We start from the raw sequence: 17,918 nt of genomic DNA on the forward strand, positions 1-17,918 counted from the left end.
TGAACATCACTAATCTGAAAATCTGAGGTCCAAAATGTAAACTTTCTGAGCATCACAATTGAAAATTTCACACATAAGTACTTAATACAAACTTTGTTTCATGCACAAAATTATTTTTTAAGTTGTATAAAATTACACATACAATTCAGGCTGTATGCATAAGGTATGTTTGAAATATAAATGAATTTTGTGTTTAAACTGTGTCCCATCCCCAGGATATCTCGTGTATGCTAATATTCCAAAATTCAAAAAAAAATCTGAAACACTTCTGGTCCCAAGCATTTCCTATAAAGGATATTCAATCTGTACATACTGAGTTAAATAGAATATATTAAAATTAGCCTGGTTTTTGTTTGATTGTTTGAGTCTCACTCTGTCCCCCAGGCTGGAGTGCAGTGGTGCAGTCTTGGCTCACTGCAACCTCTACCTCCCGGGCTCAAGCAATTCTCCTGCCTCAGCCTCCTGAGTAGCTGGGATTACAGGCACCCGCCACCACAGCCGGCTCATTTTTGTATTTTTAATAGAGATAGGGTTTCACTATGTTGGTCAGGCTGGTCTCGAACTCCTGACCCTGATCCGCCCGCCTCAGCCCCCCAAAGTGCTGGGATTACAGGCGTGAGCCACCGCACCCGGCCCAAAATTAGCCTGTTTTTGTTTGTCAAAATGTGGCTACTGAAAAATTTTATGCCTGGGTGGCTCATGTTTTTATTGAGCAGTGCTGGTCTAGAGCCTTAAAATCCATGCTAAAACTTTTCAGATGAATGGTAAGACAGTTTTAGGCAGGGGAAGGATATGATAAGGTTTGTGTTTTAAAAGAATCATTCCACTCTGGCTATTTTGTGCAGAAGAGGCAGTACAGAATTAGGAGTAAAATAAGAGAAACCAGTTAGGAGGCTATTGGAATAACTTAGATAAGAAATGATAATGGTAAAGGTAATGAGAACTTTTGGGATAGTTTTTGAAGCTAGAGCCAAATTACCTTCCTAATGGTTTGGATAATGAGGTATGAGGGAAAGTGGAACCGAAGATGACCCCCAGGTTTTCAGCCTCAGCAGCTGGCTTGGACAATGATAATGTTTACTGAGTATTCAAGGGAATGGAGGTAGAAGAATAAAGAGTTTTGTCTTAGATATATTAATTATTTTTAATAAAGTAAATTTTTATTGAAATATAACATAGCATACATAGCATATGAAACTGTCATTTTTAGAGTCCATCATTTTGGATACTATTTACACTTAGTGCCTTTGTTTCTTCTACGCTTTACCTTACCCTATCATCTTCCACCAAGTATTACGATTCAGCATTTTAAGTCCTTAAAATAAAATGCCTTATCAAAATAATGTCTGTTAAATAATAGCTTTCTGTTATGGAAATAAAGCTGTTACACAGAGTATCTCTTTGGTATTTTTTGTGTCTATACCAGCATATCAGTAAAGGCTGTTGCTCAGAATCAGCAAGTACCCTCATATGTAAAATTGAATGTTGTGCTTTTACTCAAAATGTAAATCTACCACATATACTATTTAACAATACCATACTGTTAAAATACCCCACTTTTTCTTCTTATATGATTTTTGCTTCTTAAAAATCTCACATTTTAATCAGAACTCTCATTTTTGTTTTCTAGGAGCACAGGGATCAGTTGTCCTTGTTTTTTTTTTTGGTCTTTTCTTCATTTGAAGGTAATCTGCTTATTGAGTTCACTAATCATACAGAGTAAATACAATTTTCTGTTTGAGCTATTAATCTGTATTCCGGTTGATAAATAGAAAGTTGATTACATAATAATGGTTAAGGCTTAACTTTCAAGTCTTTTCTAATTGCTTCACAAAATGCAATCTAATCTCTAAAAAGAAAGCACTAATAATCCATGTGATTTACCTCATAGAAATAAATATCAAAATAAATTCAAACTATATTTCTAATATTGTTTCACAGAATTTTTTTTCCAGAAATTTGTGAAAGATCTTTGCTATTTTAGTCTGCTTGTCTGAAACTGTATTTTACTCACAGATTAAGTATTGGAGCCATGGGAATAAAGGTTCAACGTCCTCGATGTTTTTTTGACATTGCCATTAACAATCAACCTGGTAAGAATATTAGTTGACATTTATAAGTGGGTGTTTAATATTTTAAATTAGTAAAGAAGTTTAACCAACTACCTTCTTTTTCAGCTGGAAGAGTTGTCTTTGAATTATTTTCTGATGTGTGCCCCAAAACATGCGAGAACTTTCGTTGTCTTTGTACAGGTTTGTTCACATTTTCAACTGCCCTAATAGTAGTCTCAGTTGACTATGGCTTGCTTGCTTGCTTGCTTTTTTTTTTTTTTTTTAAGAGACAGGATCTTGCAACGTTGTCCAACTGGACTAGAACTCCTGGGCTCATCAATCCTTTCACATAAGCGTCCTCAGCTGGGATACAGGTGTGAGCTACCACACCTGGCATAGCTTGCTTTAATTTTTTATTTACTCTATTTTAGATTTCTCCATGCATATTACTTTTCTCTTAACATGAAGATTACACAGCAGTGACTAGGGCGTGAAAGTAATTCTTAGAAATATTATGGCTGGGCGGCCAGGCACGGTGGCTCATGCCTGGAATCCCAGCACTCTGGGAGGCCGAGGGGGGTGGCTCACGAGGTCAGGAGTTCGAGACGAGCCTGGCCAAGATGGTGAAACCCCGTCTCTACTAAAAATACAAAAATTAGCCAAATGTGGTGGTGCACGCCTGTAGTCCCAGCTACTTGGGAGGCTGAGGAAGGAGAATCACTTGAACCCGAGAGGCAGAGGTTGCGGTGCGCCGAGATCGTGCCATTGCACTCCAGCCTGAGCTAGAAGAGCGAGACTCCATCTAAAAAAAAAAAAAGAAAGAAATATTATGGCTGGGCACGGTGTGGCTGGGCATGGTGGCTCACACCTGTAATCCCAGCACTTTGGGGGGCCGAGGTGGGTGGATCACTTGAGGTCAGGAGTTCAAGACAATCATGTCCAACATGGTGAAACCCCATCTCTACTAAAAATGCAAATAATCGGCCAGGTGTGGTGGCTCACGCCTGTAATCCCAGCACTTTGGAAGGCCAAGGCAGGCAGATCACCTGATGTCAGGAGCTTGAGACCAGCCTGGCAAACATAGTGAAACCTCATCTCTACTGAAAATATAAAAATTAGCCAGGCGTGGTAGTGGGTGCCTGTAATCCCAGCTACTCGGGAGGCTGAGACAGGAGAATCACTTGAACCCTAGATGGAGGTTGCAGTGAGCCAAGATCGCACCATTGCTCTCCAGCCTGGGCAACAAGAGTGAAACTCCGTCTCAAAAAAATAAATAACAAAAAATCAGCTGGGTATGGTGGTGTGCGCCTGTAGTCCCAGCTACTCTGGAGGATGAGGCGGGAGATTCGCTTGAGCCCAGGAGGCGGAGGTGGCAGTGAGCCAAGATCACTCCACTGCACTCCAGCCTGGGCGACAAGAGTGAGATCCTGTCTCAATTAAAAAAATAGAGGCCAAGTGTGGTGGCCCATGCCTGTAATCCCAGCAGTTTGGGAGGCCGAGGTGGGTGGATCACTTGAGGTCAGGAATTTTGAGACCAGCCTGGCCAACGTGGTGAAATTCCGTCTCTACTAAAAAAAAAATTAGCCGGGTGTGGTGACAGGTGCCTGTAATCCCAGCCACTCAGGAGGCTGAGGCAGGAGAATCACTTGAACCCAGGAGGCGGAGGTTGCAGTGAGCCAAGATCGTGCCACCGCACTGTAGCCTGGGTGACAGAGCTAGACTCTGTCTCAAAAAAAAACCTAAAACCAAACATTAGTTGTAAAGGTATATTATTTGAGAGTGATTTCTACATTCTCCAGAAATAACGTGGGTGATTTTTTAAATGAATTTTTTAAAAAAAAATTCCTGAAAGGAATGAAAATATGATTTGAAGTCTGCAGGGTTCAAGAGGGGCATATTTTACATTTATTTTGCTTTCATACTACTTTGATTTCCTTTCTATTAAATGTCCTAATTTTTTATCTCTATAGGTGAAAAGGGGACCGGGAAATCAACTCAGAAACCATTACATTATAAGAGTTGTCTCTTTCACAGAGTTGTCAAGGATTTTATGGTTCAAGGTGGTGACTTCAGTGAAGGTGAGACTTGGAAAAATCATGTATTATTTTCTGTTAAATATCACAGATCTCAAAGTTAGACAAGTCCCTAGAAGTTTTAGTCCAATATTCTTGTCACTCTCACTCCATTTAATCTTTGGTCAATTAGAAGTACTCATAGAAATATGTAAAAGAAGGAAGCTCATAGGCTGGGTGCGGTGGCTCATGCCTGTAATCCCAGCACTTTGGGAGGCCGAGGTGGGCGGATCACGAGGTCAGTAGTTCGAGACCAGCCTGGCCAACATGGTGAAACCCTGCCTCTACTAAAAATAGAAAAATTTGCTGGGCATGATGGCACGTGGCTGTAGTCCCAGCTACTTGAGAGGCTGAGGCAGGAGAATGGCTTGAACCCGAAAGGTGGAGGTTGCGGTGAGCTGAGATTGTGCCACTGCACTCCGGCCTGAATGACAGAGCAAGACTCTGTCTCAAAAAAAAAAAAAAAAAAAAAGGAAGCTCATAGAAAATAATTTTGCCTTTGACACATGAATTTCAGAAATAGGCTTCTGGATACAAAACAACACTGCATTCATCTCAGTAATCTGTCAAGTGTTTCTGTTTGATTTTGTCACAAGTGGTAATCCTTACTACAATAAAAATTTTTACTTTTTTATTGTAAAAATATCAAAGCTATAGTTTTAAAAAACTTTGAAAAAATGTTAACCTGTTGCAAGACCTGCATAATCATAATTAGAATCTGAAAGTTCTTTTTTTAAATATATTTTAATAGTCTTCGTCACATTCTTACTATCATAGCATAGGGGAAAGAAAGTAATTTGGGACCTTGTCGTTATTGACATTAATATCTTTTATGATTTGCTGCAATCTTCGAATATTGTTAATTCAAAATTATTCAAAAATCTACAAGAAGTATTTTGTTTAGGTATCACCTTTGAGGAGCTTACTGAGAGTTATAACAGTATGTTTTTCATTTTTAGGAAATGGACGAGGAGGGGAATCTATCTATGGAGGATTTTTTGAAGGTAAAAATGTTTACATTTATATTATGTTTTAAATATTTTGTCTTTTATTCTGTTTTATTCTCTATGGAATCAATAACATTATTCATTAAAGGGTATACTAATGTCTAGCTGCCTTCAACTAATCTGAAGGTTAATTTTCTGGTAAAAAAAAATTGCTTTTTATACAGATGGGTATTTTTTCTTCTTAGGACATTTTTACAACATGATTTGAAAGGGTTTCAATGATCTGTACTTAATTCTTAGAATTTTAATGATAGAATAGGAACTTCCGTAGGTCAATCTTAACTTTTATTAAAGGAGATTCAGCAATATTTCTTACAACATCCAAATTTTAGGTCATTTTTTCTATGAGCATTTTTAAAAAATCTTTGATATTCTAAAATTTGACTATAATATTTTCCAAAAATTTAAGTTTTCTTGCTGGAATTTTTTTGTTGATGTGAAGACCATTTGGAAAATGGTCTATAAGCATATTTAATGTGGAAATAATTTAATATTTTTCATCCTTCACTTTTGACATTTAGTGAAATTTTGTTTAAAATTCTACATGATTTGTTCTTAATATTCTAACCCAAGATTGGAAAACAAATTCCTCCTTTTGCGGTAAGTGATGCTATGGCAGAGGTTAAGTTAATGAGTCCAGACTAAATAATACTCTGTGTGCTCAGAAATGAAACAGATGAAATGTAAAAGAATCTAATCTGGACTGTCTCACTCTTTTTTTTAAGAGATGGGATCTCACTGTGTTGCCTGGGCTGGAATGCAGTGGCTTTTCATGGGTGTGATCATAGTGCACTTTAGGTTCAAGCTCCTGAGCTCCAGTGATCCTCCTGCTTCAACCTGCTGAGTAGCTAGGACTACAGCCACACTACTGTGCTCAGCTGTTTCTTGCTTTTTAAAGATAGTTTCATTTTTTTATTTAAATAAAGTGGTGTTATCTTTTCCAAAAATTGTGAAGGACAAATATAAATGGAAAGGAAGGGGATTGAGATAATATTTGGGTTTTATAAGCAAATAATAGAAAATTAATAATATTTGAATCTTAAAAAGATGAGAGGGGAGGCCGGGCACGGTGGCTCATGCCTGTAATCCCAGCACTTTGGGAGGCCGAGGCGGGCGGATCATGATGTCAGGAAATTGAGACCATCCTGGCTAACACGGTGAAATGCCGTCTCTACTAAAAATACAAAAATTAGATGGGTGTGGTGATGGGCGCCTGTAGTCCCAGCTACTCAGGAGGCTGAGGCAGGAGAATGGCGTGAACCCAGGAGGTGGAGCTTAACAGTGAGCCGAGATTGGGCCACTGCACTCCAGCCTGGGCAACAGAGCGAGACTCCATCTCAAAAAAAAAGATGAGAGGGGAAATTGATTCATATTTGATTCTCTTCTTTCATAACCTAACTTTATTATCTAAGTAAGTTGTGTGTGGCACTAAATAATACATCAGATATGAATAGAAGTGAAGATGAAATTTTTTTGGAGGTTATATCTATAATGTAACTGAAAACTTTACTTCTCTATAGACGAGAGTTTCGCTGTTAAACACAACAAAGAATTTCTCTTGTCAATGGCCAACAGAGGGAAGGATACAAATGGTTCACAGTTCTTCATGTAAGTATTTATTATCTGATCATTTAAAACATCCCATTTTTGGGCCGGGCACGGTGGCTCATGCCTGTAATCCCAGGACTTTGGGAGGCTGAGGCGGGCGGATCATGAGGTCAGGAGATCGAGACCATCCTGGCTAACACGGTGAAACCCCGTCTCTACTAAAAAATACAAAAAAATTAGCTGGGCATGGTGTCGGACGCCTGTAGTCCCAGCTACTTGGGAGGCTGAAGCAGGAGAATGGCGTGAACCCGGGAGGGGGAGCTTACAGTGAGCTGAGATTGCGCCACTGCACTCCAGCCTGGGTGACAGAGCAAGACTGTCTCAAAAAAAAAAAAAATCCCGTTTTTGGTCTGTCATTTCTCTGTGTGCCTGCCATTGATTACTAATAAATAGGAGAGGAATCTATGAGGGACGGAATTGTTGAAGGAAGGGGAACAAATAATTGATTTTTTTGTTGTTGTTTTTGAGACAAGGTCTTGCTCTGTCACCCAGGCGAGTGCAGTGGTGCAATCATGGCTGACCACAGCCTCGACCTCCCTGGCTCAAGCAATCCTTCACACCTCAGCCTTTCAAGTAGATGGGACTACAGGTGTGTGCCACCACACCTGGCTAATTTTTTAATTTTTTTGTAGAGACGGGGTCTCCCTGTGTTGCCCAGGCTGGACTCCAGGCTGGGATTACACATGTGAGCTATGGCACCTGGCCAAAATTGTTGAAGAGGGAAAATTGTTATAGAGGGGAAGTTAAATTGTTCTGCTAATGTTTTGAAATAATGGAGACTTGTCAAGAGAACACAGGAGCCAGGTTAAAGGTTTCCCACTAGCCAAATTAGGATAATTTCAGCATCAAAATAAATAACAGTAATATCAGTTTATGGTCAAATAGGAACCAGGAGTCTACACTGATATAAATAAATGATTAAATAATGAGAGAGAAGGGAAGCTGTTCCCTTATTAGAATGTCAACTAATAAATTTAAAAGGAATGGTGGAGTTAGAAAAGTCACCATTTTGTAATCATCACAGTAATGACTGACTCAGGCAAGAATCTTCTATTGATGCTAAATTTAGAGGGGTGATTTCAGTGAGAAACTAGATGTTTACAGAGTATTTCTCCATAAATTACTTAATTACAAAGAATAAAATGCAGTCAGTTCTCACTATTCATAGATTCTGTATTTGTGAATTCACCTTCTCACTAAAATTTATTTGTAACCTCCAAATGCTAAGGATTTCCAATTCCAACTACAAAAAAAATTGTGACCAGGCCTGTTGTCAGTAATGCCTGTTTTTAAAATCCTATCTTATGGGTATAGGTTTGTTCTGTTCGGTAGCCTTGAAATCTCTTGTTCTGTGAGGAATTTAATCTGTCAGCACCATGTGGATTATTCTGTCATTTCCCTATTCTGTATTTGTTAACTGTTCAACAGTGAGAAATCTGGCGCCTGATTATCTTCAACATTTCTGTTGATTCCTAGAATGAACAGTTGCCATCCCATACTGCTGTAAAGAAGGACCAACTAACTAGAGTTCACTATTTCTTTATCCTTATTTTCGTTTTTAGACTGAGTGTAGGTAGTTAAACACCAAGTTTAAAAGTGACTTAAATTAGTTCTTTTTTGGTTTGGCCTTGTGATTCACTCAAAATGTGTTAGGTTTATTCCTTTCTGGTTATATTTCATTTTGTTCTCCTTCCTACCTAGTTTTGATTTTTTTTTTTTTGCATTTTTTTAAGTTTATGAAATAGTAACATTTCCAAAGTCAAAACAAAAAGAATACTGTGAAGTGTCTCTCCCACCCAACCCTTCCACTCCATTCCCATTTCCTTGTTTTTTTCACCCCAGTTCCATCTATCCATGTTAATAACCAACCTGATTTCCAGTTTATCTTCCTGTATTTCTGTTTGTAAACATAAGCAAATACATGTATACATTTTCTCACTTTCCCTTTCTTACACCGTAGATGGCATACCATGTATACTGTTTCACTCTTCACTTAACAGTATATCCTTAAAACACTGCATAACAGTTTATAGAGATCATTCTTATTCTTTTTTGCAGCTGCATAGTACTCTATTGTTTGTGTATACCATAGTTTACTCAACCAATTGCACATAATGTGGATCTCTGATTTTCTTTTTAAACAAAACAACTTATGGCTGGGTGCAGTGGCTCACGCCTGTAATCCCAACACTTTGGGAAGCCGAGGTGGCGGGTGGATCACATGAGGTTAGGTGTTCGAGACCAGCCTGGCCAACATGGTGAAACCCAGTCTCTACTAAAATACAAAAATTAGCTGGGTGTGGTTGCGGGCGCATGTAATCCCAGCCACTCGGGAAGCTGAGGCAGGAAGGTGGAGGTTGCAGTGAGCCAGGGTTGTGCCACTACACTCCAGCCTGGGCTACAGAGCAAGACTCCATCTCAGAAACAAACAAATAAAACAACTTATAATTACCTCTTCATTGTAAAAAAAGAAAAAGAAAAAAAGAAAGAAAACACAGATAAGACACACACACAAAAATCCCATTCCCAGAGCATCTTTCTGTGCATTAAAAATGTTTGTAGAGTGTCGTTCTATAGTCAACTTTTGGCTATAATATAAATCTCTGCATGTCACTAAATATTAGCTTTTTAATGGCTACACATGTTAATCTCTTGCTTGAAAGTACTGTGCATTATTAATCTTATTTTGGGACATTTGGTTTGCTTCCTGTTTTTCAAACTGCTCCAATGAACATTGTTGTGCCTATCATTTGATGCAGTTTTAATATTTAAGAAGTTTACTTAATGAACTATTTACACATTTTTAAGCCTTTTCATATATATTGTTATGTTGATTTTCAAAAGGAAAGGATAGTTTACCATAGCACCAGTAGTATGTAAATGCTAATTTCACCACATTCTCAACAGAGTATTATAATTTATTTTCCTCTTTTAAATAAAATCTTTCCTGTGCTAACCGAAACTCCTATGTTAAGTTCATATAATCCTTCATATATATATTCTCAGAATCTTCCCTCTAAATGTTTGTTACTCCTTATATCTTCCTATTTCATAGGTAACCCTTCTTCTGTGTTCTGTTTTTTTAAAGGAAATAACTTCAATTTTTAGAGAGCTTCAGTCTTAAAAAAATTTTTTTTGTACTATAACATATAGAAGATTTGCCATTTTAACCATTTGTAAGTGTACAATTCAGTCTTGTTTATAGCTATTTATTTATTTATTTATTTGAGACAGAGTCTTGCTCTGTTGCCCAAGCTAGAGTGCAGTGGCACAATCATAGCTCACTGCGGCCTCAAACTCCTAGGTTCAAGTGATCCTACCGCCTCAGCCTCCCAAAGTGCTGGGGTTATAGGTGTGAGCCACTGGGCCTAGTGAGTCATGTGTATTCACAGTGTTGTACAACCATCACCACTATTTCCAGAATTGTTTCATTGTTGCAGAGACTCTGTACCATTTCCCCTTTCCCCCAATCCCTGGTAACCTCTATGAATTTGCCTGTTCCGCATATTTTATTTAAGTGGAATTCCACAATTTTTGTCCTTTTGTATCTGGCTTGTTTCACTTAAAAATGTTTCCAAGGTTTATTTATATTGTAACATGTATCAGAACTCCATTTTTTTTTTTTTTTTTTTGAGACAGAATCTTGCTCTGTTGCCCAGCCTGGAGTGTAGTGGCGGAATCTCGGCTCACTGCAAGCTCCACCTCCCGGGTTCACGCCATTCTCCTGCCTCAGCCTCCCCAGTAGCTGGGACTACAGGCGCCTGTCACCATGCCTGGCTAATTTTTGTATTTTTAGTAGAGACGGGGTTTCACCGTGTTAGCCAGGATGGTCTCGATCTCCTGACCCCATGATCCACCCGCCTTGGCCTCCCAAACTGCTGGGATTACAGACGTGAGCCACTGCACCTGGCATGAAGTCCATTTTTTTTTATGGCTGTGTAATATTCCACTATATGTATATACCACATTTTTTGATTCATCTGTTAGTGGACATTTGACTTGTTTTCACATTTTGGCTATTGTGAATACTGCTGCAGTGAGCATTGGCATTTGAGTTTCTTTTTTTAGTTCTTTTGAATATATACCTAGGAGTGAATTGGTGGGTTATATGCTAATACTCTGTTTAGCTTTTTGAGGAACTTCCATACTGTTTTCCATAGTGGTTGCACCATTCTACATTCCCGTTAGCAATGTACAGGAGTTATTTATTTTTCCACATCCTTGCCCAGCACACTTATTTGCCACACTGTGTGTATCTGTAAATTACCATGAAAGCACCACAAGCTGCAATTTTTTAATTTTGGGATTACAAATAAGTTTTAGTGAGCAGGCAGACTTGCAAATAAAGTTATCAGTGAAGTGAGGATCAACTATATCTAAATGCAAATCGTATATATGCATTGTGACTGTAACATGTTATATGAATACACATAGTGTACACCTAGGTTTTTACATTTCTAGGTGATTTTAGTGAGTTGAAGTGAGCATAGTGTCACAATGAGGAAACAATAGCAGGTCATTAATTTTATAATTAGGTAAACCTAAAAATTCAGCTATATGTTATAATTTTTTCAGTGGTATTGTACATGCTTTCACCAAAGATTAGCATAAATTATGCTCCTTTTTTCAAATTTCTAATAGCTTTTTGATAAGGTTTTTTAAAAATAAAAAATCTTATAAAATGCTAATCTTTAATTTTCATACCAGTGTTTTTAGTACGTATTCAAGTAGCAACCTTTTTACCTACATAGCTTTAAGGTTGATGGTGGGGAGTGGGATTTTTTAAAAATAATTTCGTTTGCCAAAAAATGCTTATTTTAATTTTTTTCCCAACTCCTAATCCAGATCTCTTGCAGCTAATTAAAAAATGTGTAAACTCTCAGCGGGGCAGTGACTCATACTTGTAATCCCAGCACTTTGAAAGGTCAAAGTGGGAGGATCGCTTGAACCCAGGTTTGAGACCAGCCTGGGCAACATAGTGAGACCTGTCTCTACAAAAAATACAAAAATTAGCCAGGCATGCTGGCATGCACCTATAGTCCCAGCTACTCGGGATGCTGAGGCAGGAGGATAGCTTGAGCCCAGAATGTTCAGGATGCAGTGAACCAAGGTTGTGCCAGTGCACTGCAGCCTGGACAACAGCATGAGACCCTGTCTCCAAATCAAAAAAATAAAAACAAAAAAAACTTGTAAACACGATATGAACCATTTCTGTTCAAGTCCAACAGTATATGTCTGAGGATCATAAGAATATAGCCCGTGCTTAACTGTTTAAAATGTTAAGATTGAAAAGCATTATTGTTAAACTCAAACACTGGTGGAATTGTTTCATAAATTTTGATATGTCTACATGTAGAACATTATACAATTATGACTATTCAGTAAGAACTCAAGTGCAAGAAACATGAATGGTTAGAAATAACACTGAAATGTCTATTTTAGTTACATAAAAGTTTTCAGCAGTAAGTAGATATTGCTTTTATAATTAGAACAAGTTTGATAAATACATTATGTGGAAAGCATTTTGCCTTCTGTTCTACTTAAGATTGAGGTAATATGATTGTATTAAGATAGCAGTTGATGTCTTTGTTTTCAACTTTGTTTCCAATACAGTTATTTTCTTTTTCTTTTTAGAGATGCTAACTTTGTTTTTCTCTGACTTTGTTTTTATTCTTCTATCTGATGATTTCCAAAAGAACAACGAAACCAACTCCTCATTTAGATGGGTAAGGATTATTTTATTTTACAACCTGTTTTAAATTAACCTTGAAATAAGAAGCTTTTATTTAATAATTTTTTACTTGACACTTTAGGCATCATGTTGTTTTTGGACAAGTAATCTCTGGTCAAGAAGTTGTAAGAGAGATTGAAAACCAGAAAACAGATGCAGCTAGCAAACCGTTTGCGGAGGTACGGATACTCAGTTGTGGAGAGCTGATTCCCAAATCTAAAGGTAAAAATGAAGTACATATTTCTGAGAATACTTACACATACAAAATAAGCAGAGATACTCTAAATAGTTGACGTGAAATTCATACTCAAGCTGAAAGAAAAATGAGGTTTTTGTTTTAAAATGTATTTCTGTGCTTTTATTTTTTACTTTTTTAAGTTGACAAAACTTGTGTATACTTACTGTGAACAATATGATGTTTTGAAGTATGTATATGTTGTGGAATGGCTAAATTGAGCTAATTAACATTTATTGCCTCACATAATTACCCCTTTTTGTGGTGAGAAGAACACTTAAAATCTTAGTGGTTTTGGTTTTTTTTGTTGTTGTTTGTTTGTTTGTTTTGAGACAGAGTCTCACTCTGTCACCCAGGCTGGAGTGCAGTGGCATGATCTTGGCTCACTGCAACCTCCGTCTCCCGGGTTGAAGCAATTCTCCTGCCTTAGCCTCCCAAGTAGCTGGTACTACAAGCGCCTACCACCACACCCAGCTAACTTTTGTATTTTTAGTGGAGATGGGGTTTCACCATATTGGCCAGGCTGGTCTCGAACTCCTGACTTTGTGATCCGCCTGCCTCGGCCCCCCAAAGTGCTGGGATTACAGGTGTGAGCCACTGCACCTGGCCAGTGATTTTCAAGAATACAGTACGTTGTTATTAGCTATAGTCATCATGTTATACAGTAGAATTCTTGAACTCATTCCTCTGAGCTGACTGAAATTTTATATCCTTTACCAACATTTGTCCAACACATTTCCTTCTCTAATCCCATGGGAACCACCATTCTTCTCTGTACTTCTGTGACTTCAACGTTTTTAGATTCCACATGTAAGTGAGATCATATGGTATTCGTCCTTTTGTGCCCGGCCTATTTCATATAACATAACTTCCTCTGGGTTCATTCATGTTGCTCCAGATGACAGGCTGAATAGTATTCCATTGTGTATATAAACCACATTTAAAAAAAATCCGTTCATCTATTGGTGGAAACAGGTTGATTCGGTATCTTAGCTATTGTGAATAATGCAGCAGTGAACATGAGAGTGAGATATCTCTTCAACACACTGATCTCATTTCCTTTGGATATATACCCAGTAGTGGGATTTCTGGATCATATAGAAGTTCTATTTTTAATTTTATTATTATACTTTTAAGTTCTGGGATACATGTGCAGAACATGCCGGTTTATTACATAGGTATACACATGCCATGGTGATTTGCTGAACCCATCAGCCCGTAATCTACATTAGGTATTTCTGCTAATGTTATCCCTCCCCTAGACCCCCCACCTGCAGACAGACCCTGGTGTGTGATGTTCCTCTCCGTGTGTACATGTGTTCTCATTGTTCAACTTCCACTTTTGAGTGAGAACATGCAGTGTTTGGTTTTCTGTTCCTGTGTTAGTTTGCTGAGAATGATGGTTTCCAGCTTAATCCATGTCCCTGAAAAGGACATGAACTCATCCTTTTTTATGGCTGCATAGTATTCCATGGTGTATATGTGCCACATTTTCTTTATCCTGTCTATCATTGATGGGCATATGGGTTGGTTCCAAGTCTTTGTATTTTGAATAGTGCTGCAGTAAACATATATGTGCATGTGTCTTTATAGAAGAATGATTTATAATCTTTTGGGTATATACCTAGTAATGGGATTGCTGTGCCAAATGGTATTTCTGGTTCTAGATCCTTGAGGAATCGCCACACTGTCTTCCACAATGGTTGAACTAATTTACACTCCCACCAACAGTATAACAGTGTTCCTATTTCTCCACATCCTCTCCAGCATCTGTTGTTTCCTGACTTTTTAATCACCATTCTAACTGGCGTGAGATGGTATCTCATTGTGGTTTTGATTTGCTTTTCTCTAATGACCAGTGATGATGAGCTTTTTTCTTTTCATGTTTGTTGGCCCATAAATGTCTTCTTTTGAGAAGTGTCTGTTCGTATCCTTTGCCCGCTTTTTGATGGGGTGGTTTGTTTTTTTCTTGTAAATTTGTTTAAGTTCTTTATAGATTCTGGATATTAGCCCTTTGTCAGATGGATAGATAGCAAAAATGTTCTCCCATTCTATAGGTTGCCTGTTCACTCTGATGATAGTTTCTTTTGCTGTGCAGAAGCTCTTTAGTTTAATTAAATCCCATTTGTCAATTTTGGCTTTTGTTGCCATTGTTTTTGGTGTTTTAGTCATGAATTCTTTGCCCATGCCTGTGTCCTGAATGGTACTGCCTAGGTTTTATTCTAGGGTTTTTATGGTTTTAGGTCTTATGTTTAAGTCTTTAATCTATCTCTTGAGTTAATTTTTGTATTAATTTTTGTATAAGGTGTAAGGAAGGGGTCCAGTTTCAGTTTTCTGCATATGGCTAGCCAGTTTCCTAACACCATTTACCAAGTAGGAATCCTTTCCCTATTTCTTGTTTTTGTCAGGTTTGTCAAAGATCAGATGGTTGTAGATGTGTGGAGTTATTTCTGAGGCCTCTGTTCTGTTCCATTGGTCTATATATCCATTTTGGTACCAGTACCATGCTGTTTTGGTTACTGTAGCCTTGCAGTATAGTTTGAAGTCAGGTAGTGTGATGCCTCCAACTTTGTTCCTTTTCCTTAGGATTGTCTTGGCTATACAGGCTCTTTTTTGGTTCCATATGAAATTTAAAGCAGTTTTTTTCTGATTCTGTGAAGAAACTCAGTTGTAGCTTGATGGAGATAGCATTGAATCTATAAATTACTTTGGGCAGTATGGCCATTTTTATGATATTGATTCTCCCTATCCATGAGCATGGAATGTTTTTCCATTTGTGTCCTCTCTTATTTCCTTGAGCAGTGGTTTGTAGTTCTCCTTGAAGAGGTCCTTCACATCCCGTGTAAGTTGTGTTCCTAGGTTTTTTATTCTCTTTGTAGCAATTGAGAATGGGAGTTCACTCATGATTTGACTCTCTGTCTGTTATTGGTGTATAGGAATGCTTGTGATTTTTGCACATTGATTTTGTATCCGGAGACTTTGCTGAAGTTGCTTATCAGCTTGAGATATTGGGCTGAGACGATGGGGTTTTCTAAATATACAATCATGTCGTCTGCAAACAGAGACAATTTGACTTCCTCTCTTCCTATGTGAATACCCTTTATTTCTTTCTCTTGCCTGATTGCCCGGGCCAGAACTTTCAATACTACGTTGAATAGAAGAGGTGAGAGAGGGCATCCTTGTCTTGTGCCAGTTTTCAAAGGGAACGCTTCCAGCTTTTGTCCATTCAGTATGTATTAGCTGTGGGTTTGTCATAAATAGTTCTTATTATTTTGAGATGTGTTCCCTCAATACCTAGTTTATTGAGAGTTTTTAGCATGAAGAGCTGTTGAATTTTATCAAAGGCCTTTTCCGCATCTATTGAGATAATTGTGTGGTTTTTGTCACTGGTTCTGTTTATGTGATAGATTATGTTTATTGATTTATGTATGTTGAACCATTCTTGCATCCCAGAGGTGAAGCTGACTTAATCGTGGTGGATAAGCTTTCTGATGTGCTGCTGGATTTGATTTGCCAGTATTTTATTGAGGATTTTCCCATCAATGTTCATCAGGGATATTGGCCTGAAATTTTCTTTTTTTGTTGTGTCTCTGCCAGGCTTTGGTATCAGGATGATGCTGGCCTCATAAAATGAGTTAGGGAGGAGTCCCCCTTTTTCTATTGTTTGGAATAGTTTCAGAAGGAATGGTACCAGCTCCTCTTTGTACCTCTGGTAGAATTTAGCTGTGAATCCATCTGGTCCTGGGCTTTTTTTGGTTGGTAGTCTGTTAATTACTGCCTCAATTTCAGCACTTGTTGTTGGTCTATTCAGGGATTCGACTTCTTCCTGGTTTAGTCTTGGAAGGGTGTATGTGTCTAGGAATTTATCCATTTCTTCTAGATTTTCTAGTGTATTTGTGTAGAGGTGTTCATAGTATTCTCTGATGGTAGTCTGTATTTCTATGGGATCAGTGGTGATCTCCCCTTTATCATTTTTTATTGTGTCTATTTGATTCTTCTCTCTTTTCTTCTTTGTCTGGCTAGCAGACATCTGGCCAGAATCTATTTTGTTAAACTTTTCAAAAGACCAGCTTCTGGATTCATTGATTTTTTTTTTTTTAAGGGTTTTTTGTTTCTCTTATTTCCTTCGGTTCTGCTCTGATCTTAGGTATTTCTCGTCTTCTGCTAGCTTCTGCTAGCTTTTGAAATTTGTTTGCTCTTGCTTCTCTAGTTCTTTTAATTGTGATGTTAGGGTGTCCATTTTAGATCTTTCCTGCTTTCTCTTGTGGGCATTTAGTGCTATAAATTTCCCTCGAAACACTACTTTAGCTGTGTCCCAGAGATTCTGGTACGTTGTGTCTTTGTTCTCATTGGTTTCAAAGAACTTATAATAATTTCATTATTTACCCAGTAGTCATTTAGGAGCAGGTTGTTCGGTTTCCATGTAATTGTGCGGTTTTGAGTGAGTTTCTTAATCTTGAGTTCCAATTTGATTGCACTGTGGTCTGAGAGACTTGACTGTTAGGATTTCCATTCTTTTGCACTTGATGAAGAGTGTTTTACTTCCAATTATGTGGTCAATTTTAGAATAAGTGCAATGTGGTGCTGAGAAGAATGTATATTCTGTTGATTTGGGGTGGAGAGTTCTGTAGATGTCTATTAGGTCCACTTGGACCAGAGCTGAGTTGAAATCCTGAATATCCTTGTTAATTTTCGGTCTCATTGATCTGTCTAATATTGACAGTGGGGTGTTAAAGTCTCCCACTATTATTGTGTGGGAGTCTAAGTCTCTTTGTAGGTCTCTTAGAACTTGCTTTATGAATCTGGGTGCTCCTGTATTGGTGCATATATATTTAGGATAGTTATCTCTTCTTATTGCATTGATCCCTTTACCGTTATGTAATGCCCTCTTTCTGTTTTTGATTTTTTGAGGAGACTTCATTCGGTTTTCTAATAATGGCTGTACCGATTTACATTCCCACCAACAGTTTACAAGAGTGTCCTTTTCTTCACATCCTCTCCCTTGTTTTCTTTTTTTTTTTATAATAGCCATTGTAACAGGTGTGAAGTGCTATCTCAATGTAGTTTTAATTTGCATTCCTTTGATGTTTAGTGACATTGAGCATTTTTGCCATATACCTGTTGGCCATTTGTATGTCTTCGTTTGAGAAATATCTCTTCAGATTCTTTTCCCATTTTTAAATCAGGTTGTTTTCTTGCTGATGAGTTGTTTGC

The 17,918-nt window shown here is 37.9% G+C and overlaps 1 protein-coding gene across 7 annotated transcripts in view; it reads left to right on the forward strand.

Annotated features, from left to right (window-relative positions):
* Positions 1-17,918, forward strand: part of PPIG (peptidylprolyl isomerase G) — a 53,440-nt gene that overhangs the window by 17,722 nt on the left and 17,800 nt on the right. For 2 of the 7 annotated variants that reach the window (XM_001136477.7, XM_016949995.4), the window contains exons 2-9: positions 1,631-1,685; positions 2,017-2,093; positions 2,178-2,252; positions 4,022-4,129; positions 5,083-5,127; positions 6,651-6,738; positions 12,435-12,464; positions 12,552-12,691. In XM_001136477.7, the coding sequence (XP_001136477.3) occupies positions 2,033-2,093; positions 2,178-2,252; positions 4,022-4,129; positions 5,083-5,127; positions 6,651-6,738; positions 12,435-12,464; positions 12,552-12,691 (547 nt within the window). In that variant the 5' untranslated portion in view covers positions 1,631-1,685; positions 2,017-2,032. Of the gene's footprint in view, positions 1-1,630; positions 1,686-2,016; positions 2,094-2,177; positions 2,253-4,021; positions 4,130-5,082; positions 5,128-6,650; positions 6,739-12,372; positions 12,465-12,551; positions 12,692-17,918 lie in introns of those variants that run through there. The other 5 variants (XM_009443715.5, XM_016949996.4, XM_009443714.5 and 2 more) reach the window with 4 other exon arrangements.

The sequence above is a fragment of the Pan troglodytes genome, chromosome 13 (assembly GCF_028858775.2).
Source record: "Pan troglodytes isolate AG18354 chromosome 13, NHGRI_mPanTro3-v2.0_pri, whole genome shotgun sequence".
Taxonomy (NCBI): domain Eukaryota; kingdom Metazoa; phylum Chordata; class Mammalia; order Primates; family Hominidae; genus Pan; species Pan troglodytes.